The sequence below is a fragment of the Aquarana catesbeiana genome, linkage group LG04 (assembly GCF_042186555.1).
Source record: "Aquarana catesbeiana isolate 2022-GZ linkage group LG04, ASM4218655v1, whole genome shotgun sequence".
NCBI classification, from domain to species: Eukaryota; Metazoa; Chordata; class Amphibia; order Anura; family Ranidae; genus Aquarana; species Aquarana catesbeiana.
Window position 1 is genome coordinate 249,037,073 of NC_133327.1, and position 24,746 is coordinate 249,061,818.

The 24,746-nt window shown below is 41.0% G+C and overlaps 1 protein-coding gene across 2 annotated transcripts in view; it reads left to right on the forward strand.

Annotated features, from left to right (window-relative positions):
- Positions 1–24,746, forward strand: part of LOC141139853 (probable cation-transporting ATPase 13A4) — a 203,175-nt gene that overhangs the window by 31,450 nt on the left and 146,979 nt on the right. For both annotated transcript variants that reach the window (XR_012243820.1, XM_073626383.1), the window contains exons 3-5: positions 7,718–7,852; positions 17,941–18,011; positions 18,102–18,182. Coding sequence is in view for 1 of the 2 variants with exons in the window: in XM_073626383.1 (XP_073482484.1) it covers positions 7,718–7,852; positions 17,941–18,011; positions 18,102–18,182 (287 nt within the window). In the remaining variant the exon portion in view is untranslated. The remainder of the gene's footprint in view (positions 1–7,717; positions 7,853–17,940; positions 18,012–18,101; positions 18,183–24,746) is intronic.

The window sequence follows — 24,746 nt, forward strand, 5'->3', positions numbered from 1 at the left end:
ACAAGATTGATGCAATTTGTGAGGATACCTCCACTGTGCGTACATCTTCCCCACCCAACATACCTTGCCTAACAGCACATTCAACACTCTCCTCTTTCGAATTGGCTACTACTGAAGAGGTTACAAAACTTTTCCCAGATGCCCACTTAACCAATTGTCCCCTGGATCCTGTTCCCTCACAACTACTACGGTCACCCTCTTCTTCTATCCTATGCTCCCTCACTCACATCTTCAATCTCTTCCTCTCTAGTGGCACCTTCCCCTCCCCTCTAAAACATGCACAATTCACTCCCATACTTAAAAAGCCCTCACTGGACCCCACCAACCCGAACAACTTAAGACCCATCTCATTGCTCCCATTCACCTCTAAACTTCTAGAACGCTTAGTCTACAACCGTCTTAGCTCCTACCTCAGTGAAAATAACCTTCTTGACCCTTTACAGTCTGGCTTTCGCTCACAGCACTCCACAGAAACTGCCTTACTAAAACTTACTAACAATTTACTAACTGCTAAAACCTACAGCCAGTACTCCATACTCCTACTACTTGACCTCTCTGTGGCCTTTGATACTGTTGATCACCCGCTCCTTCTCAATAAACTACATTCCCTTGGCCTCTGAGATTCTGCTCTATCCTGGTTCTCTGCCTATTTATACACAGCGCTCCTTCAGGGTCACCTACAACTCTGTCTCCTCCTCTCCATTGCCCCTTTCTGTGGGGGTCCCCCAAGGCTCTGTTCTTGGACCCCTTCTCTTCTCTATCTACACCTCCTCCCTCGGTCTCTTGATAACCGCCCACGGCTTCCAATACCACTTATACGCTGATGACACCCAAATCTATATGTCTACTCCTCACCTCACTCCTTCAGTCTCCTCTCGCATTACTAACTTACTAACTGACATATCAGCATGGATTTCGCACCACTTCCTTAAACTAAATCTCTCTAATACTGAGCTATTAATATCCCCCCCGCCCGTGCCCCCCTCCACGACTTTTCCATCAAAATCAACAATGCAACCATCAGTCCCTCCCCTCACACCAGGGTACTAGGTGTAATCCTAGACTCTGACTTGTCATTTCAGTCTCAAATTCACCTCCGTAACATCTCTAAAATTCACCCCTTTTTAACAAATGAAACTACCAAGCTCCTCATTCACTCCCTTGTTATCTCTTGCCTTGACTATTGCAACTCCCTTCTCATTGGCCTATCTCTCCATAGGCTATGCCCTCTTCATTCTATCATGAATGCTGCTGCCAGACTTATCCACCTTACCAACTGCTCAGTGTCTGCCAACCCTCTCCTCCAATCCCTACGTTGGCTCCCAATCACCCAGCGAATTAAATTCAAAATACTAACCACAACATACAAAGTCATTCACAACTCTGCCCCGAGCTACATCAATCTTGTCTCCAAATATCACCCAAATCGTCCTCTCCGCTCTTCTCAAGACCTCCTACTCTCAAGCTCTCTCGTCTCTTCCTCTCATGCTCGTCTCCAGGATTTCTCCAGAGCCTCTCCCATCCTCTGGAACTCGCTAACTCCACCTGTCCGGCTATCCCCTACTCTTGCTACCTTCAGGTGGTCCATGAAAACGTATCTCTTCAGGAAAGCCTATAACATCTCTAACTAATCTTTTACCACTTCCATCAGCTCATTCCCCCCATTTACAACCTTTTGTACCACCTGCTCTTGTAAGCTCTTCTGAGCAGGGGCCTCTTAATCCTCTTGTATTTTATTGTATTATAACTGCATTGCCTCCCTTTTATATTGTAAAGCGCTGCGTAAACTGTTGGCGCTATATAAATCCTGTATAATAATAATAATAATGTATATATATATACACAATACATTGTAAGTGCAGCTAACTGACTCGCCTGCCTACTCTATCTAACTTAAATCAAATGACACTGGTGCTTTGGCCTCTCGTGATATGTCTCCTGTTGCTGAGGGTGATGATCCTCCCTTACTGGAGCATTGCTGGCATTCCTATTCATGCCAGAACTTTTCTCCAAGCAGAATTTCGACATTGTGCCAGTCATGATCATAGGGTGTATATATATGTACACAATACACTGTAAGTGCAGCTAACTGACTGGCCTGCCTACTCTAACTTAAATCAAATGACACTGTCTCTCTCTCTCTTTATCTCTCTCTTAACGCCGAAACACACTACACAGGGCCAATGTGCAGGCAGCCTTATATAGTGTGGGGCTTGTACTAAACCACCTGAGCAATAATTGGCCAAATCCACCCTGGCTTTGGCCAATTACGGCTCTCTGTACAGACGGCGCTGTGATTGGGCAAGCATGCGGATCATAGTGTATGCTTGACCAATCATCAGCCAGCAATGCACTGCGATGTCGCAGTGAATTATGGGCCATGACGCGCCACTCGATTTTGGCACGAACGGCCCATATCGTTTGTAATTCGACGAATGGCCGAACATGCGATGTTCGAGTCGAACATGGGTTCGACTCAAACACGAAGCTCATCCCTAATGTCAGCTGTTGTACCCTTATCTCTGTGATAGACCACTTTACATAAGCAGCCATAATATGCGACTCTGCATTTCTCGTGCACACGGGTATTCCCTGCCGGCCAAACAAACCTCTTACCACTGTTGCCAGAGTCAACAACAGATATGATTGCACAGGACCCAGGGTTGGCACAATGAAGTACACTGCCTTGCTTATCTGGTGCTTTGGCCTCTCGTGATATGTCTCCCATTGCTGAGGGTGATGATCCTCCCTTACTGGAGCATTGCTGGCATTCCTATTCATGCCAGAACTTTTCTCCAAGCAGAATTTCGACATTGTGCCAGTCATGATCATCCCAGCTTGACCCCATCTAACAATAGGCTACTTGGAAGCACCTCAGTAACAGCAACTGTAGCAACTTTAACCATCGGTTGACCAAATTCAACCTTCGGGCCCTCTAAACATTCTCTCTGGGTAGCAACTCTTTTGAGTTTTACAAGGAAGTCTTCAAGCTCCTCAAAAGTAGTATGGGTTGCATGTATTTGGAGGCCCAGATCTCAGCTTTTCATGCTGCACCTCAGCCTGTATCCTGGTTCCACTCGAACTATTCTTTCACTGTCAATCACCACTAGATGCTCTGTACTGGCCCTCACAGGTGGAGACATCTTCTCACATTGTGCCAAATTTGAATCAACGTTGTGCATCACACCCTCTAAGGAGCTGCAAGTACCCCACCCTGCACAGCCAGGCACACCAAATTTTCACAGTCACTTCAGAGTCAGAAATCAGTCCAGTACTTTCTTTTGTTATTTATTGAGGCATTAGAACTTAGATGGGGGGTAATTATGGGATGCCCACTTGACTTAAAACAACTTCAGGGACAACTCTTCCTATATACAGTCTATATACACTCCTCTGCTTCCTCCAGCACTCACTTGCTTGCAGAACTCCAGCTGTGTCACCTTGTTGCAATTTGGTAGCAAAGGCCCATTACAGGCAGGGACTCTCAGCCCTTATACTTGAAGATAGGGTGACACAACTTACACTTTCCCGGCACTCCCTCTCTGTGGTCACTGATCCCAGCACCACCTCTTCAGGCACTGCCAGCCCACCTGACTGCAGCTGCCGCTTTCACTAGCCCTCCTGGCTAACTTCTCCACAGTCCTCCAAGACTGACACTCTGTCCACAGTCCTCCCAGACTGAACATTCCCCAGCCCATTGGCTGACTTCTCAGGAGATCTCCCGGAAGTGCTGACCTGCACCTGATGTCCTCTCTCTTGCTTCAGTGCCTCCAGGAAGGGTTTCATCTGTGTGTTGTGGGGGATCCTTCAGACTAGGGGGTGCAGTCAAGGGCCACCAACAGCCTCCTCGGCACTCCATCTCCAACTTTCACGCAACTGCCTTTGCTGGCCTGCCCCCTGCCAGCAAGTGACCTGTCCCCTGCCAGCCCATTTGCTGGGGATTGGCTGGGGTCCTCATAAATATGCCAAGCAGCTCCTCCTAGCCTCCACCTACTACATCTGTAATATTTTCCAAGGTTCCAGAAAACAGGGAAAGCAACGGCAATACTGCTTGCTGAGTCATCAAGCCTCCCTAAATCACTCAATCCTGACCCAGATTTAACCCAGGCTCTCAGCGAAACCAATTTACCTACAGCAGCCAACTATGTACACCTAGCACACTTGCTAGAGGGTGCTACAGTTGCTAGGAGTAATAGCACATACATCAGTTTCCATCAGGGTTAATGCTGCCAGGTGCCAACCGCACCAATCCACAGTAACTTTATACAGAGACAACTTTGCCAGCCACACACACTGGTTTGCTATACAGTTCACAGTGGAACTTTTTCTTTCACAGGTGCACCACATGTTTGTTACCTGGCTGTACTGCACACAAAGCCAACAGTTCCTGACATGAAAACTCACTGCTGGAGCAGAGACCCAGATTCCATAGTCTGTATGCCTACATTCTCCACCACCTGTGAATTGGGGATGTTTAAGGATTTTGGTAGAGTTTGTAACTGAGATCAGGTCAGTTCGAACTGTATTTTTTAAAGGCTTGGCAGCTCAGCTTTCTCCGCTCATAATCCATACTCCTGAGTCCTGCACTCTGTACACATGTGAAAACTGTGTCCTTTTACCAACCATTTTCATAGTGGCAAGGCCTCGTACTGTCACAGTACCCATATACAAACAAAAGTTTACACTGGATGTGAAAAAAAAATACAAATGCAATTTAGCCACTTATGTAAGATTACAACAAACTGTCTAGGACCATTGGGAAATCAGTCTACTAAGCCTGGGAAGATGTAGGAGATTCCTATGGCGCAGAGATGATTATATTATATTTAAACCTAAAAACAAACATTTAATATGTTGCAGTGCATCATTCTATTAGATGTGGTAACTGCATTAGTTCCCTTTATCATTTTTTTTCTTTTATGTTCTCCTGACAATCTGGCCTGTAATGCATTTGCCCTCCTAGGGTGACAACACTTGCTCACTGCACTCTATCTATTGAGCAACATTTTTATGCTAGACTGACCTTTTGATTTAGATTTCAACCAACCACCAACCCCCCCCCCCCCCATTCATCCAAAAGTTCAGCTCTTTTTCCTCATCCCCCTCCTTTTTCACATTTGAACAATATTTTTTGGGAGAAGGTGAGTACCTAGTTTTGACAGGTACCTGCTCCCACTTAAGTGACCCAAGTTTTACTGCCTGCCAGCAGCCTTCTGCGACACATTACAGGTGCCAGAATGCTTCAAAACCATTCACAATGCTTACAGCAGCTCACCCATGAGCAGTGAGCAGCTGGCTGTGAAGCCTCAAGGAGTCACAGCCAACTGCACACAGTTAATTTGGTCGGGGACCAAAGACAGATGAAGAAACTGATTTGAGTAAGCACAGCGCTGGATCCCTGGGCAGGTAACTGTGTGTTTTTATCAGTTTTTGTAGCTGCTGACTTTTAATTTTCACATACCTGGCTGAAGCTCCTCTTGAAGTGCACAGGAAATTAGAAGTAGACAGCAGCTAATCTGCCTGAGTTTGGTTTGCGAACAGTTTTGCAAATCTCAGGCAGGGTCATCTTGTTATTCAATTTTGGCTATTTGCCAGTATAATAAGCAAACTATTCCCAAACAAAGGCCATGTAAATCTGGGGATTGCCATAGTGGACAAAATTAAGAAAATTAACATTAAAAAAAGTACACAGCATGTCTGCTTACACTGAACTGTCAACTGTACCTAACAGCTTTACCACACATGGGCAAAACTGGTTTATACATTCATTCAAATTACTGGCTTCTGTGAATCATCTGACCAGGGGCAAAGGCTATACACTACATTTTACAGTAGGTGTTATTTAATTCTGGTAGTAAACCTGCAAGGCTTTCATCTAAAATGTCACAGTCGAACCCACAACAAACCTTATCCTAGTGTAGCACCCTCTAGTGTGCTAGAAAGTGTAAATAGGTCTTTTGTTAGTGTAAGTAAATTTGGCCTGGCTGAGAGCCAGGTTGGGTTGAATCTGGGTCAGGGTGGGTAACTCATCAGGCAGCACCTCTGGTGCCTCCCTCTACTTGTTGGAACCTCAGAGAAGTTTCCAGAAGAATGGGAGGAGCTGCCTGGAATGTCGAGGAGAGCCCCAGGAGGAGTCCTGTCTAGAGGCACAGGAGCAAGAGTGAGGACAGCAGGAGCCAGCTAGCACATCCAAGATATCTCCAGGGAGAAGACAGCCGGGTGGCTGGAGAGTGTGACATTGAGGGAGTACTGTGGGAAGTAACCAGGAGGGCTACTGAGCAGTACCTGAAGAGGTGGTGATGGATCAGTAGCCACAGGAATGTAGCTGGACACTGGACTTTTCCTCTACACACCAAAGGGGCCCATGGGCCCTGCCTGTAAATTGCTTTTGCTTGATCTGGCTGAGTGCCTTGCCAGATTCATCAGTGTTCTGGCTGGATCTTCTGCAAGCAAGTGATGTGCTGGAGGAAGAGTGTATACAGATAGTGTATATATACATACATAGTTACATAGTAGGTGAGGTTAAAAAAAGACACAAGTCCATCAAGTCCAACCTATGTGTGTGATTATGTGTCAGTATTTCATTACGTATCCCTGTATGTTGCGGTCATTCAGGTGATTATCTAATAGTTTCTTGAAGCTTTCAATGCTCCCCGCTGAGACCACCGCCTGTGGAAGGGAATTCCACATCCTTGCCGCTCTTACAGTAAAGAACCCTCTACGTAGTTTAAGGTTAAACCTCTTTTCTTCTAATTGTAATGAGTGGCCACGAGTCTTATTAAACTCTCTTCTGCAAAAAAGTTTTATCCCTATTGTGGGGTCACCAGTACAGTATTTGTGAATTGAAATCATATCCACTCTCAAGCGTCTCTTCTCCAGAGAGAATAAGTTCAGTGCTCGCAACCTTTCCTCATAACTAAAATATAGTTGAAGTGTCCTTGAAAAAGTTTGTTCCAGTCAAGTGGGCATCCCATAATCATCCCATTCCCATCCAAGTTTATTAACCCCTAATAAAATTAAAAAAAAAATACAAAAAAAAGTTTCTGGACTGTTTCCTGTCTAAAGTGAGTATGTGGAAATTTGGTGTGCCTGGCTGGGTGGGGAATCCCTATTCATCAGTGGCTCCTGCGGGGGCTGCACCACATTTGGGGGCGTCATCTGGGATATCGCCCACGGTAACCTGCACAGCCATTGCTCCTAGCAACCAGAGTTTCATCAAGCCAGAAAACTGCACTTTAATCCAGAACCACTGTGGGGGTTAAAAATAGGGACATGGACTTCTGTGCCCTGCTTATTTGTGACTGTTTGCTAAAACCAAGTACCGTTGCCCTTAGTAACCAGCAGGCCCTGCATACCCAGTTGCCCCAACCACGGCTGGGACAGGTGTTAAAACCTGCTATTCACTTTTATTTTTTAAATGACATGTAACAATGCAAACAATGTATAAGAACAGTTCACACGCAACCCTCAGAATTGCTCAGGACAAACATTTAAATGCAGCCTCAATGCATATTCCAGAGGCAAAGGATACATATAGAATTGAAGCTGCAACAAGCTTTATAAGTTTCTTCTGTGCCTTAGCACTACCTACAGTCATTATCTCACCTAAAGCTGTGGGTTCAGGAGCATGCACAACTTTGACAGAGTAGCAGACACAAATAATTTCTTGAGAAATGTTTGTGCTTGTAACTGTATAACTGCCATCTTTTCTCTACAGGATGAACTTAAACAGTACATAAAAAAGCGGGTGATTATGATCCAACCTACTATTACAGGAGAAAAACCATGTCCTCAGCCTATTCAAGATGAAAATTCAAGTTTCAATAGATCAATATTGAAGCCAGAAGGAAAGGTAAATGTACAGATTTGAAAGACAGATCTGCCCCAAAACTTCTGTTTGGATAGGTAGATGATTGTTGGCTCAGAAATTAATGAAGAGCCCTGCCAGGTGCATAATCTCTTCCTAAAACGTCTGTACTCTTTCTGATGTATCTTTACACCTGCTACCTTATCAGTAAAAAGTCAGAGACCTCACTCACCAGATTTTGTAAGAGACATGGGTGGTTTATTCAAAGCCAAGACATCTACAGACAATTAAAATATGTCAGTTTTGGATGGATTGATTCAAAATATGCTAATTAAATGCAATATCTAGCAAGCTATTTTTTTCTTGGTAAGATGTGTGACCACCTAATTTCATTATCAAAATGCACATAGCATTAATTATCGTATTGATACTTTATTATACTAAAGTGTAGCGCTAACAAGTGACAAAATACGTGTTATTGATCAAATAACAGTGATATCTAGAGAAGAGGTACCACGTCCTGAAGTGCGTACCTAATGTATTAGTGATGGTTTTTATGAAAAGGTATACTCTCTTCGCAGAACCCCATAAAAACAAAACAAAATAATAAAAACAATAAAGAGTTAAGTGTACACAAACACATATAGATGATGAAAGGTATATCCTGAACCTATATACCAATTAGGTATGAATAGTATATGTAGGATAACACATTCCAAAAGTAACTCAAAAGTGCAATATAATAGGTATACAGAATATCAAAGTATACTGTGTGTATAACCCAAAAACAATTGTGTTCATCGGGGCAAAGCCAGGATGTGAAAGCATAAGTCCATAAGGGAAGTGAGTATGTGTAAATACTAAAGTCCATTAATAAATAATTGGGGTGATCTCAGTTAACCCCATGACAGTCTGAATATGAGCAGTCTTCATATGGGGTAAATGGGACTGTTGGAAGTGTCCTTGAATGTAGGTGGATTCTTTACTTATTAAGATGGTATCAACCCAAAGGAATAAGCAAAAGGATGCCCTTACCAGACAAGGTGGACTCACAGGCCCTTGGCGGTGAGTCAAACAAGCTTGTACCGTCAATCGGTGTGGTACGGCGAGCCGCGTGGTGGTCCTGGACAGAGTCTCGTCAGATGTTGTCAGATGGTATGTCTCTGGAGGTGCCAAACCGGAGTCAGGTGCCTTCAATATTCAGCTTTGATCATCAGGGGCAATCACTTCCTCAGCGACCAATTATATGGATAGACAAATAAAAGAAAAAACCTCCACATAGTGTGAATCCTTTTATAAAAACGTTGTAGAGTTTTATTGATATCAAAATTATTTTCCAAAAATTTGCAAAAAATAAATGGGCAGTAAAAACTTGGCTCAAAAAGGCAAAACAATATAAAATTCAGCGCAGTAAGTGATGGTAGGGGTATAGACATAAGAACCCGACGCGTTTCATCCTCAAAGACTTCTGCTGGGGTATGAATTAGCCCCCCATCCACTGCGCTTTATATATTATTAACTCTAATCAAGTGAAACAGCTGATTAGCACTATTGCACGGCGTGACTTCCGGGTTTGGCGGCGTAACAGATGACCAACAGTCATGTGGTGTTCCAGCGGCCAATCATATCCCCACAGAGCTGGTCAAGAACCAAACCTCACTTCTGTCCTCCAATCAGCAATGCGTCATTCCTATTCGCCTTTGTGGTCACGTCCCGATCATGTGATCTGTTCTATATGGAGTGACGGAGGGCAGCTCGTAGCTTGCGTATCACAGGAGGTAGGAAGTGGTGGCTCACCAGTCCGAGACCTGGAACGCAAATATTGCGGCGGTCTGGGATAGTAAGATCTTTTTGCATCTGAATATATGTGACCCGGTCAACTTAGCGGAAGTCAAATCATTAAATAATTCCATGTTACATACTAATTTAAAAATGCATGTGACAAAAGTGATTTATGAGTAATCTACTCGCACAAAAGGCATACACGAATAGATCTTAATCTAACACTCCTATATAACAGTAATTCGAGCATGCCAAAGAAGAAAAATGATGATTAACATAAAAAATTTAAAAATCAAAAAATTAAAAGGTTTGTAAAAACAGACCATAATAGACAGCCTGTATAAAGTTATATTCATGAAACATATACAAGTATGAGCCATTCATGAAAAAAAGTTGGATATCAGGATGATATTAAATACAGCCCTTAATAGGAGTGGAAGGAGCGGAAATATATACATATCTGTATCACAGCCAGAATCAACCAGACCACTCAAAAACATTACTATAAATAAAGGAATTATTATTGTATTGGTGTTATGTAAGAAAGAAAAGTAGAAAAATATATAAATTGGAGATAAAAATGCAGAGAATAGCAAAAAATTTTTTTTTATAAGAGAAATTTGTTTTTCCCTTATATGGTGATCTCAGTGACTGGTATTGTACTACTGTATAAAAAAAAAAATAATACAGTTATTCAAAGAGGATATTTAACTCCTCGATGCTAGAATATAATTTCAATAAGACCTCACCAGAGGCTTAATAAAAAGCACTCCAGAGCCCCAATCGAAGTGGGATCGAAGGAAATCGCAGAGAAGAATAACAACAAATATAATAAAAATAAAAGAAAATAAAAAATCCATAGATCTGTGTGATCCAAAAAATCTCGGACCAACCATGAGAGGGGTATCAATGCCTAAGATTGATTGATGAAAGCATTGATATCCCAATCAACGTTGAGTCCATACGGTGCATAGCATTTTATGAGGTGTATCCAAAAAGTTTCTAATTTAGACTCACCTCTCACATTCGGTTCTCCCCTCCAGTGCGGAACAAATTTATCTATGATTTGAAATTTTGTTCCAGATGGATTTTGATTGTGATGGTGTAGATAGTGTTTAGGTACACTATGGTTTGTGCGTCCTTTTGTTATAGCTGTAATGTGTTCGTTCACTCGTATAGAGAAATTACGTATAGTGCGTCCTATGTATTGTTTTCCACAGGGACAGGTGATAAGGTATTCGATGAACTTCGTAGTGCATGTGACAAAATGTTTCATCCTATATTCCCTCCCAGTTGAGGATGATGTAAAAGTTTCAATTTTCCGAGCTTTGCAGGCATTGGGTTTACATACTGTACATTTCCTACAAGGGTAGAAGCCTTTCAGGTCGTGAAAAAAAGATGGAGTTTTTGGAGGGTCTATTACGCCTGGTGCAATCTGTCCTCCTATTGCTGGTGCACCTTTATATATTACTCCAGCTTGTTCGGGGAGTAGTGGGCCCAATATACGGTCGCTTTTTAGTACTTTCCAGTGCCTAGAGATAATATTCTTTATCTGTTTATGTTGAATAGAATAGTTGGTAAGGAAAGCCCATCTGTGTCTATTATCAGGAGATCTCCTGGGTTGTTCGTCCAACAGCGATAATCGGTCAATGAGGGCCACTTTTTGGATTTCATGGTCAATTTGTCCTCCATCATATCCCTTTTCTCTGAACCTGGATTTGATGGTCTCCGCTTGCACATAATAATCTGATAAAAGGGAACAGTTGCGTCTAATTCTCATCAGTTGGCTCCGAGGAACTGATTTCAGCCAAGCTGTATGGTGGCAGCTGTCAATCGGAATGTATCCGTTATGGTCGGTAACCTTGAAAAATGTTTTCATTTCTAATTGGCCGTTGACAGCTGTGATTTCCAGGTCCAGGAAATGTATCGTGGAAGTGCTGGCTTCATATGATAGATGGATGCCCACTTCATTCTCATTGAGGCCCAACATGAAACTATTGAGCGATTCCATGGTACCTCTCCATAGGAGGAGGATGCCATCAATGTACCTGGCCCACAGGACCAACTGTGGAGGGTCCAGGGCCCTGACGACATCCTCCTCCCATTTGGCCATGAAAATGTTGGCCAAACTGGGGGCAAATTTTGCCCCCATAGCTACCCCTTTCGTCTGCAAATAATAATGGTTATCATACCAAAAATAATTCAACTTGGTAGCAAAGCATAACAGATCCATAATAAACCTCTTTTGGGTCCTGGGGATGTTTTTTCTCTTGACAGAAATAGTTCAACAGCTCCTAGGCCCAACTCATGGGGGATATTGGTGTATAGGGATGTAACGTCAGCCGTCACTAATATAAGGTCATTGCTGTAAGTGATCTGTTGTAATTTATTGATAGCATCTCGGGTATCCTTCAGAAATGATGGCAACGTTTTCACTATGGGTTGCAGGTAGTAGTCGATATATTTCCCTATACGTGAGGTTATGGAATTGATTCCGCTATTGATTGGGGCGGCCGGGAGGTTGAGTGATGTTTTTATGTACCTTGGGCAGGTAATATATTATAGGGATGCGTGGAGCCACCGGAACCAGGAAACTTTTTTCCTTTTTATCTAGGATACCTAACTGGGAGCCAGTATCGATCAGATCCACCAGAGTCCTTTTAAATCCTGCAGTGGGGTTTGTTCTAAGAGGCAAATAAGTTTCTGTATCATTTAGAATTCTGGTCATTTCTGCATGGTAGTCTTTCCTATCGAGGACGACAATCCCCCCGCCCTTGTCGGCTGGGCGGATGACAAGGTCTTTATGTTCGCAAAGAGATTTTGATCCAATTTTGATATTAGGATCAGTATGGAATTTCTTCTTTGGGAGTCTGTCTAAGTCATCCAATACTAGATCACGAAACACTTTAATAGAGGGGGCTATAGGGGCTGGGGGGTTGAATAAGGATGGATTAGCTAATCCTGAATGAACAGTATGAGAATTTGTAAATAGCTTTGAAGGCCTACTTGGATTGGATGCAATGTATCTTTGTACGTTAAGTTTGCGCACAAATTTGTGCACATCTATAAATGTAGAAAACTTGCTTAGTTTTTTTGGGGGAGCAAATTTTAATCCTTTGTTCAGAACACTGAGTTCCGCTGAAGTGAAGTCAGCTTTACTTAAATTGAAAATTCTGTTATCTTTCATACCCGTTTTCTTTTTCCTGGTGCACCTCCCCCCTCGGGTGCCGCATTTTGTTCTTGATTTCGTATGGGGTATTCTTGTTCTCTGGGAAAACCCCCCGAGTATAGAGGTTTCGGCCTAACCTGGTTGTAATTAAAAGGCGATCTGTCAGAATAATCTCTATCCCCATAATCATAACGGTATTGGGAATTTCGATAATCGCCAGATCGTTCTTCTCTGAGTGGTGAAAATCTGTTTCTAGTATTAATCGGAGTTCTTTGCGGATATGGTTGGTAGTGCTGGTAATCATTCTGACTCATATTACGTCTTCAAGGAGAGTAATCTTGTCTGTATTCTTCATAATGTACAGTACGATCCCTTCCCCCTGTTATTTCTCTCTCTATTCCCAAAATTGGGGGGAGGTCCATTGTGCTGGACTGTGGGGATATGGGGGGGATTGGTAGGGCGTCTATTCATTCCATACCCCCATACGAAATCAAGAACAAAACGCGGCACCCGAGGGGGGAGGTGCACCAGGAAAAAGAAAACGGGTATGAAAGATAACGGAATTTTCAATTTAAGTAAAGCTGACTTCACTTCAGCGAAACTCAGTGTTCTGAACAAAGGATTAAAATTCACTCCCCCCAAAAAACTAAGCAAGTCTTCTACATTATAGATGTGCAAAAATTTGTGCGCAAACTTAACGTACAAAGATACATTGCGTCCAATCCAAGTAGGCCTTCAAAGCTATTTACAAATTCTCATACTGTTCATTCAGGATTAGCTAATCCATCCTTATTCAACCCCCCAGCCCCTATAGCCCCCTCTATTAAAGTGTTTCGTGATCTAGTATTGGATGACTTAGACAGACTCCCAAAGAAGAAATTCCATACTGATCCTAATATCAAAATTGGATTAAAATCTCTTTGCGAACGTAAAGACCTTGTCATCCGCCCAGCCGACAAGGGCGGGGGGATTGTCGTCCTCGATAGGAAAGACTACCATGCAGAAATGACCAGAATTCTAAATGATACAGAAACTTATTTGCCTCTTAGAACAAACCCCACTGCAGGATTTAAAAGGACTCTGGTGGATCTGATCGATACTGGCTCCCAGTTAGGTATCCTAGATAAAAAGGAAAAAAGTTTCCTGGTTCCGGTGGCTCCACGCATCCCTATAATATATTACCTGCCCAAGGTACATAAAAACATCACTCAACCTCCCGGCCGCCCAATCATTAGCGGAATCAATTCCATAACCTCACGTATAGGGAAATATATCGACTACTACCTGCAACCCATAGTGAAAACGTTACCATCATTTCTGAAGGATACCCAAGATACTATCAATAAATTACAACAGATCACTTACAGCAATGACCTTACATTAGTGACGGCTGACGTTACATCCCTATACACCAATATCCCCCATGAGTTGGGCCTAGGAGCTGTTGAACTATTTCTGTCAAGAGAAAAAAACATCCCCAGGACCCAAAAGAGGTTTATTATGGATCCGTTACGCTTTGCTACCAAGTCGATTTATTTTTGGTATGATAACCATTATTATTTGCAGACGAAAGGGGTAGCTATGGGGGCAAAATTTGCCCCCAGTTTGGCCAACATTTTCATGGCCAAATGGGAGGAGGATGTCGTCAGGGCCCTGGACCCTCCACAGTTGGTCCTGTGGGCCAGGTACATTGACGGCATCCTCCTCCTATGGAGAGGTACCATGGAATCGCTCAATAGTTTCATGTTGGGCCTCAATGAGAATGAAGTGGGCATCCATCTATCATATGAAGCCAGCACTTCCACGATACATTTCCTGGAAATCACAGCTGTCAACGGCCAATTAGAAACAAAAACATTTTTCAAGGTTACCGACCGTAACGGATACATTCCGATTGACAGTTGCCACCATACAGCTTGGCTGAAATCAGTTCCTCGGAGCCAACTGATGAGAATTAGACGCAACTGTTCCCTTTTATCAGATTATTATGTGCAAGCGGAGACCATCAAATCCAGGTTCAGAGAAAAGGGATATGATGGAGGACAAATTGACCATAAAATCCAAAAAGTGGCCCTCATTGACTGGTTATCGCTGTTGGACGAACAACCCAGGAGATCTCCTGATAATAGACACAGATGGGCTTTCCTTACCAACTATTCTATTCAACATAAACAGATAAAGAATATTATCTCTATGCACTGGAAAGTACTAAAAAGCGACCGTATATTGGGCCCACTACTCCCCGAACAAGCTGGAGTAATATATAAAGGTGCACCAGCAATAGGAGGACAGATTGTACCAGGCGCAATAGACCCTCCAAAAACTCCATCTTTTTTACACGACCTGAAAGGCTTCTACCCTTGTAGGAAATGTACAGTATGTAAACTCAATGCCTGCAAAGCTCGGAAAATTTAAAGTTTTATGTCATCCTCAACTGGGAGGGAATATAGGATGAAACATTTTGTCACATGCACTACGAAGTTCATCGTATACCTTATCACCTGTCCCTGTGGAAAACAATACATAGGACGCACTATACGCAATTTCTCTATAGGAGTGAACGAACACATTACAGCTATAACAAAAGGACGCACAAACCATAGTGTACCTAAACACTATCTACACCATCACAATCAAAATCCATCTGGAACAAAATTTCAAATCATAGATAAATCGTTCCGCACTGGAGGGGGTAACCAAATGTGAGAGGTGTGTCTAAATTAGAAACTTTTTGAATACACCTCATAAAATGCTATGCACCGTATGGACTCAACGTTGATTGGGATATCAATGCTTTCATCAATCAATCTTAGGCATTGATACCCCTCTCATGGTTGGTCCGAGATTTTTTGGATAACACAGATCTATGGATTTTTTATTTTCTTTTATTTTAATTTTTATTATATTTGTTGTTATTCTTCTCTGTGATTTCCTTCGATCCCACTTCGATTGGGGCTCTGGAGTGCCTTTTATTAAGCCTCCGGTGAGGTCTTATTGAAATTCTATTCTAGCATAGAGGAGTTAAATATCCTCTTTGAATAATTTTATTATTTTTTTTTATACAGTAGTACAATACCAGTCACTGAGATCACCATATAAGGGAAAAACAAATTTCTCTTATAAAAAAAATTTTTTTGCTATTCTCTGCATTTTTATCTCCAATTTATATATTTTTCTGCTTTTCTTTCTTACACAACACCAATACAATAATAATTCCTTTATTTATAGTAATGTTTTTGAGTGGTCTGGTTGATTCTGGTTGTGATACAGATATGTATATATTTCCGCTCCTTCCACTCCTATTAAGGGCTGTATTTAATATCATCCTGATATCCAACTTTTTTTCATGAATGGCTCATACTTATATATGTTTCATGAATATAACTTTATACAGGTTGTCTATTATGGTCTGTTTTTACAAACCTTTTAATTTTTTGATTTTTAAATTTTTTATGTTAATCATCATTTTTCTTCTTTGGCATGCTTGAATTACTGTTATATAGGAGTGTTAGATTAAGATCTATTCGTGTATGCCTTTTGTGCGAGTAGATTACTCATAAATCACTTTTGTCACATGCATTTTTAAATTAGTATGTAACATGGAATTATTTAATGATTTGACTTCCGCTAAGTTGACCGGGTCACATATATTCAGATGCAAAAAGATCTTACTATCCCAGACCGCCGCAATATTTGCGTTCCAGGTCTCAGACTGGTGAGCCACCACTTCCTACCTCCTGTGATACGCAAGCTACGAGCGGCCCTCCGTCACTCCATATAGAACAGATCACATGATCGGGACGTGACCACAAAGGCGAATAGGAATGACGCATTGTTGATTGGAGGACAGAAGTGAGGTTTGGTTCTTGACCAGCTCTGTGGGGATATGATTGGCCTCTGGAACACCACATGACTGTTGGTCATCTGTGACGCCGCCAAACCCGGAAGTCACGCCGTGCAATAGCGCTAATCAGCTGTTTCACTTGATTAGAGTTCATAATATATAAAGCGCAGTGGATGGGGGGCTAATTCATACCCTAGCAGAAGTCTTTGAGGACGAAACGCGTCGGTTTCTTATGTCTTTACCCCTACCATCACTTACTGCGCTGAATTTTATATTGTTTTGACTTTTTGAGCCAAGTTTTTACTGCCCATTTTTTGCAAATTTTTTGAAAATAATTTTGATATCAATAAAACGCTACAACGTTTTAATAAAAGGATTCACACTATGTGGAGGTTTTTTCTTTTATTTGCTTATCCATATAATTGGTCGCTGAGGAAGTGATTGCCCCTGATGATCGAAACTGAATATTGAAGGCACCTGACTCCGGTTTGGCACCTCCAGAGACATACCATCTGACAACATCTGATGAGACTCTGTCCAGGACCACCACACGACTCGCCGTACCACACCGCTTGACGGTACAAGCTCGTTTGACTCACCACCAAGGGCCTGTGAGTCCACCTTGTCTGGTAAGGGCATCCTTTTGCTTATGCCTTTGGGTTGATACCATCTTAATAAGTGAAGAATCCACCTACATTCAAGGACACTTCCAACAGTTCCCATTTACCCCATATGAAGACTGCTCGTATTCAGACTGTCATGGGGTTACCTGAGATCACCCCAATTATTTATTAATGGACTTTAGTATTTACACATACTCACTTCCCTTATGGACTTATGCTTTCACATCCTGGCTTTGCCCCGATGAACACAATTGTTTTTGGGTTATACACACAGTATACTGTGATATTCTGTATACCTATTATATTGCACTTTTGAGTTACTTTTGGAATGTGTTATCCTACATATACTATTCATACCTAATTGGTATATAGGTTCAGGATATACCTTTCATCATCTATATGTGTTTGTGTACACTTAACTCTTTATTGTTTTTATTATTTTGTTTTGTTTTTATGGGGTTCTGCGAAGAGAGTATACCTTTTCATAAAAACCATCACTAATACATTAGGTACGCACTTCAGGACGTGGTACCTCTTCTCTAGATATCACTGTTATTTGATCAATAACACGTATTTTGTCACTTGTTAGCGCCACACTTTATTATTTTCATACACTTACAACAGTCAGATTGTTGTGTTGGCTGCTTCACTATACATATTGTTTATGAGTTGGCGCAATCTCTATACTTTTTATTTATACTTTATTATACTACAGGTACGATATTTAGACATTCAAAAAATACGCTATGTTTGGATTCCTTCTATAAGCATGTTTAAAAAGATTGGGTAAGTTGAATTGAATTAGAGGACCATGATATTTTATATTATCAATCACATACCTAAGTGAGTTCATGCCATATGATGTTTTAATTCCAGCATACTAGATGAGTCTCTTTCCTGTGCAGATGTTCACACAAAGTATGGCTTTGGTTTACGGAAAGAAGAACAAGATATAAGGTATATGCATTTAATAAACATAGACATTGAGTGTTTCAAAAAATTCTATAAACTTGCAAGGTTGGCAAGAATTCTCCAGCTACTAGGTCTTTGTTAAAGGAGCCTCCCTCCTTTGTGAAAAATAGTGGTCAGCGGTGACTTCTGATCTGCACAATGGTCTTCTAGCCTGTTTGATTTAATAAGTCAACTAATACTTGGCTGACCTTTAAAGTATGCAACTCTCCAATAGGGATGTGCGGTGAGGTCAATGGCTCGTGAGGCACTGGCTAGTATCAGAACCAGATAAACACAGGTTACATATGCCGCAAACGTTAGAGCGAGAGCAATCATTCTAGCACTAGACCTCTTCTGTAACTCTAAACATGTAACCTGTAAAAAAATGTAAAGTGTCGCCTATGGAGATTTTTAAGTACCTAAGTTTGCCGCCATTCCACGAGTGTGCACAATTTTAAAGCATGACATGTTAGGTAGCTATTTACTTGGCGTAATATTATCTTTCACATTATACAAAAAATCTTGCTAACTTTAGCCTTATTACAAAAATACTTATACTCGAGTCACCGCCATCTGCCTACATGATCAGCGTGTTATGCAGACAGTTTTTTTTTTACTAGTAAAGGTGGCGATCTGCAATTTTTATTGAGACTGCGACATTATGGCGGACACATCGGACACTTTTGACACATTTTTGGGTCGATTGACAATTATACAGTGATCAGTGCTGACTCGGTTGAATTGATGATAGGCAACTCCTATCCTCATATTGATTAGTGGTTCCAAATTAATAATAACTACTGCAGTAGGGAACAGACACAAAAGATACGCTCAGCATCTTTCCAAATTACTGTTCTGCTTTATTATGACGCAATTGAAGGTTTTTATGCACATGATTACATAGGTATCACATTAATATTACAATTGTACGTTTATGGTAACAAGGGGAGTTACATAGGCAGGCTTATTCTAATCAGGACTCGAAAGAATGTAAACATTTACTGAAAACATTATTAGTGCCGTGTGCACAGTGAGGGCAATGTGCAATACATACAAAATACAATACAATTATATACAGAACTTACAAATTTCCATTACAGTCTCCCCTCTTTTGATCAATATTTTGATCACTAACCATACCTGCTATCACCTTTAACCTGGAACCTCCACACGCTTAGGTGGAGGTAGTCCTGGCCAAAGAGGCAAAAAACTCCATTGTGGAGAAAATAATAGCTGAGCAACTTTTTCATTACCAAATGACTTTTCATTGTGAAAAACAAATGATTGATAAGACATATTTACAGAGTACTGGCTGTACACTCCTGTGGCCAGAATGGCCTTCTAGCTTAATTGTTGGCATGCTGACTTATCAGCATATGTAATCACAGACAATTCTACATAAAATGGAAGACGTACAAAAGACAAATATGACTTCAACATGGCTAAACTATTTTTCAAATATATATATATCCCTTACAATTAAAGTAACTGAATCAAAAAGTACCCTAGACTGTGATCACAAGAGGGAAACAAATCAAACACAGAGATTTCTTTAATTTAGTCATTTTTGCAGTGTCTAGTGTGGATCCAGGTGACTTTTCCTTCAAGTTTTGCAAAAACTGTACATGAAATAGATGCTGTATTGAGTCTCCAAACATTTCCTTATATATAAATGTCTCTTAAAAATCCACAAGTCACCTGGCTTTAGTTTTAGATCCTTCCAAACTTTTAGGATCTGGAATTGGGGAGAAAACACATAAATGAGTTTGTCAAAAACCTTAAAAGATCAGCAACATTCTCTATGAGATCCGAATGAAGGACTTCAGCTGCTGAGACAAAATATAAGCAAGTGAGTAACACACTCCCAAACCAAATCCCATAGGGAGAGAGTCCAACATCCCCCTTAGGGGCTTCATAAAATATAAGAAAACATTCAGGCAAACGCTTTCTAGTTTCTTACTCTACTTTGTCTGATACATTGTAGACAGTAGGGGGTGTAAAAATAAAACCTCAAAACTTCTAGTAAGGACTCTCCTATAAAAAATGATTTCCTCTGTTACTCTATGTACTTTCTGGCACTCTGTACTTACAAACTACTTCTGATAACACTTTTTACTGTGGCCTTTGCAGTAGCATTTGCCACTGGACATCCAAAAAACATGTCCATACAGACAAAATGCATACTCGTAAGATCCTAACTTGGGCATCTGGATATATCTTTTTGTAATCTCTGGGAGGGATGTTCAGTTTTTGGTAACACCTTTGGTAACAGGTAAAACAAGAAGTGGTATGTTATAAAAACAACTGTGGTGAACCCTGGCTCTATCCCATGCTCATTTACTAAGGCAGCCATAACTGCTTGTGACTGATGACACGGTTCATGTGTCAAGCCGAAGGGAAAAGAGTGGCTGGCAGACATAAATGATCACCTTTTCCAAAGTCCTGTTTCATAAGAAGTTGCCCCCTGTGGACCACTTGTTCTTCTCGTTCTGGGGTCCTTAAAGTTGAATTATTAATCCCAGCTATACTGGGCCAGAACTAGGGTGGAATCTGTGAGTTGCACAGACCCATCAAGTGTCCGGGGCTGTAAATGCAGCATCCTTAGTCACCTGGTCTGCTTCCATGTGTGAAAGTTAATATGGCTACCTCAGCAAGAACCTGGAAGGCTGAAAACAGCCGATCAAATTAACTTAGCATGCTTTATTGGTTTACCTGCCGAAGTAAAAACAAACTTCTGGCCCTTTAAATGGAACCAAAAGCTCTCTATATCTCGACTATCTATATAAATATACACTCTTTTTACAGCTCACAGGCTTTGCTAAAACATGGAGCTCTGTTTCTTGAGCTGGGGAAAAAGGATCCAATGACTTTGAATACAGAGTATCCTTCTGGGTGATAAACTGCATACTCAAATCTACAAAAAATTAAATATCTGGGACTTCAGGGAGTGTGTCCTGCACTGGGCTCACAGCAGCTGATTCCTACACCATCAATTTAACACATGTGTCTTTTCCTTTCTTTTGAATAAATGTACGCATTTTTCATTGTTAGATTTGTACATAAACAAACACATATTTTAAACCTTTCATTAGACAGACATTTAGTTAGCTGTATATTTGCTGCACAGAATGTCGGACCATTAAAAATAAAATGTTTGACCAAAACAATATCTAACTTTGTCTAATAGCACCTTTGCATAAAAGCTGCAGCTCTGATATATCGGGATGAACCCTTCATTACTGGGTCCAGCTTGCATAAATATATTACAATGGCTTGTTTTCTATCACGCTATTTGTGTAAGAACTCCAGTCTCATGTTTCAAAAGACAACTTTTTCCTGGCAATATTATAATAAATGATAACAATACCCTGCAGTCATGGAGAGATGCCCATAAATCCAAAATATTCTTCTGCTTATACCACTGTACTTACAAGAAAAAGGGGCACATCATTTCACAATCCACACATTCTGCTTTGGATTTCAAAAATAAAAATAAATAAAAACAAAAGGACCAAGAATCTGTATGATGGACCAGAAAGCATCAAAAACTATAAAACAACTGGCTGCAGGAGGCATCTATCCTAACAGGGTGTGTGGACTTGATGTGATGGGTCTGTTATATTTAAATTTTATTTATAACAACTCTCACAGCATGGACCGCACATCAAGTTATTATCAAGAACCTTGAAATTTCATTTTTGTAGAAAAACTTCTTATGTATTCCATCCATCTTGGCTTTGTTAAATATTATGGCAGCTTTATTCAAAATAACAACCTCATCTTAATCTTTTTTTTCTCTCAATAAGGGCTTATTGAATAAATGTAAAATTACAAAATTGTTATCTTAATCTAAACTAATCTCATTCATTACAAATTTCCCCATTAACCTCGACTTCATTTCCAACCAAAGGTTGTCTAAACCAGTTTCAATATATCTATATTATTAATAAAATTGTTAAACTCATATTAGAAATTAATACTCATTATTACTTAATTTTACTTAATTTCCCTTTTTTAAATGCACTGTTTCCACTATCAAAGGATATTCAATTTGTGTAATACACGGTTAAATGTAACCTTCATTTTACCATGTTTGGAAAACAGATTCAAAATAATTGTGATCACATTGTTTACCATTAGATTCGTTAACCCGGCACATTTTGTTATAAATGTTTTGTCTAAAAAACAGAAATTGGCATGGTGTCCTTCCAGCTTATCACTGACCACATTCTTTCAGGAGAGCACAAAGGAGGGGGTCACATCTGCGTACATGACACACACAAGCAATAGAACTAAAGGTCCCAGCATTCGCACACACATACACCAATATCTCTCTAAAATCGCTTACATTTTTCCCATTTGTACACAACACATGCATATCATTCTCTCAATTTCTTTTAACTCTCATTAATATTTTCCTGTCTAAATTCTACTTTCTTTATTTTGTTCAGATATCTTTTATATCTAGCTTCTATGATCAGACGGTCAGCCAGAGTGCTCATCCCATCTTCTCTCTCTGACAACATATAAAGTATTCTGTTTTACCTCTCATTTCTCTGTTTCTGACTCTAATAGTTGTAGTGCCTGACCCCAAATTCATCCCACAACTTAACATGAAAATGTCCCTTTCTGTCTAGTGTTAATGTCACCCTTGATCCATCCTGCTCACATAGATAGCTGTTTCTCTAGCTGTTTACTCTGCATGATTCTTAGTCCCTGTGGACTTTGGTGGTAACCCAGTTACCCATTGTGGATCCCTGTCCACTCTAACCATTAATCGAGGGGCTCCGTATAGGCAGAACCGCACCTTTGGTTCATATATAGCGCTCCTCTTGCGCTGGGCATTTTTGAGGATCTCTTACCCTTCATTCCCTTACTTAATTCAATGCCCATAATGACTGGCCAGTCTTCTCTCTTCTCTTGCCTATACCCTCTTGCCTCTAAACTACTTTATCTAGCAGATTTACTACATATACCTGTGAACAGCACTATTCTTCCCTTTCTTATCTATAACACTCCGATGGACAATAGACAGGGACAACATAACATATAACCACCAATCAATACAGTTCGATTAAGGGGAGTAAAATAGGTACCCTTTGTCCCGAAAATGCTTTACTGATCAAGGAAGTCTGATAACTCAAATGTAAGCAAAAGGCTTACCTCAGCCGGCTGATTATCAGAAATTCCTGGATCGTCTCAAGCTCCTCGTTTCGGATACTCAGGGTCACCTGGAATCCCCTCCTAAGGCAAAGCTCGCCATGCTGACTCGGTTGAATTGATGATAGGCAACTCCTATCCTCATATTGATTAGTGGTTCCAAATTAATAATAACTACTGCAGTAGGGAACAGACACAAAAGATACGCTCAGCATCTTTCCAAATTACTGTTCTGCTTTATTATGACGCAATTGAAGGTTTTTATGCACATGATTACATAGGTATCACATTAATATTACAATTGTACGTTTATGGTAACAAGGGGAGTTACATAGGCAGGCTTATTCTAATTAGGACTCGAAAGAATGTAAACATTTACTGAAAACATTATTAGTGCCGTGTGCACAGTGAGGGCAATGTGCAATACATACAAAATACAATACAATTATATACAGAACTTACAAATTTCCATTACAGTGCTATAAAAATGCACTGATTACTGCATAAATGTCACCGGCAGGGAAGGGGTTAAAACTAGGGGGTGATCAAGGGGTTAATTGTGTTCCCTATGTGTGTGTTCTAACTGTGGGGGATGGGACTGACTATAGGAGATGAGAGATCGTGGTTCCCAGCTCGTAGGAACTCACAATCTCTCTCTCCTTTCCTCACAGAACTGGGATGTGTGTGTTTACATGCGTCCCTGTCCTGCCTCTCGTGCCAATGATCGCTCGTGGCCGTCGGTCATCGCGACCTCCGATCACGAGCATCGGCACCCCCGCTGTGCAGCGGGTGCGCGCGCGTCTGCTATCCCGCTTAAAGGCACCGACGTATAGCTACGACAGTTCGTGGGATCGTGCCGACCTGCCGCTGTATAATGACAGCGGCTGGTCAGCAAGTGGTTAATGGACAAATTCCTGAAGTTTGAAGTAATAACTTCAAACCAGTAATTTCACAGTAAATAGATAAAATAAATAATTATGTTTTAATAAAGCGAAATCATATATTATTATGCTATATGTTATAACAGTACCTTTTCAGCAAGCAGCAGATTCTTATTCTCCCTCTTAACTGTGTGAGAAAAACATGGGATTATGGGTAAATCTTATACCCATAAACCCATGTTTTTTCCTTGTAGTTAAGAGGGCTGGGCTGAAAGGGAGCATTTGTCTTTTAGACACACACCCCCTTCTATGACACTGCAGTTGGAGGCGAGCCTCCACTGCAGCATTTTTATTGAACAGCTTGTTCCAATGATGCGTTACCATTGGTCCAAAGCTCCAAGCTGTCCATTAAGCTCAGTGTTCCTGACAAGAAGTTAGAGGCACTCTGAGCTCATCCTCTCAGTCTGCTGCAGAGTGTGCCAGCTTATATTTAAACTGGCCGCTCTGTATGTAGGTTCTGACAGGCTGC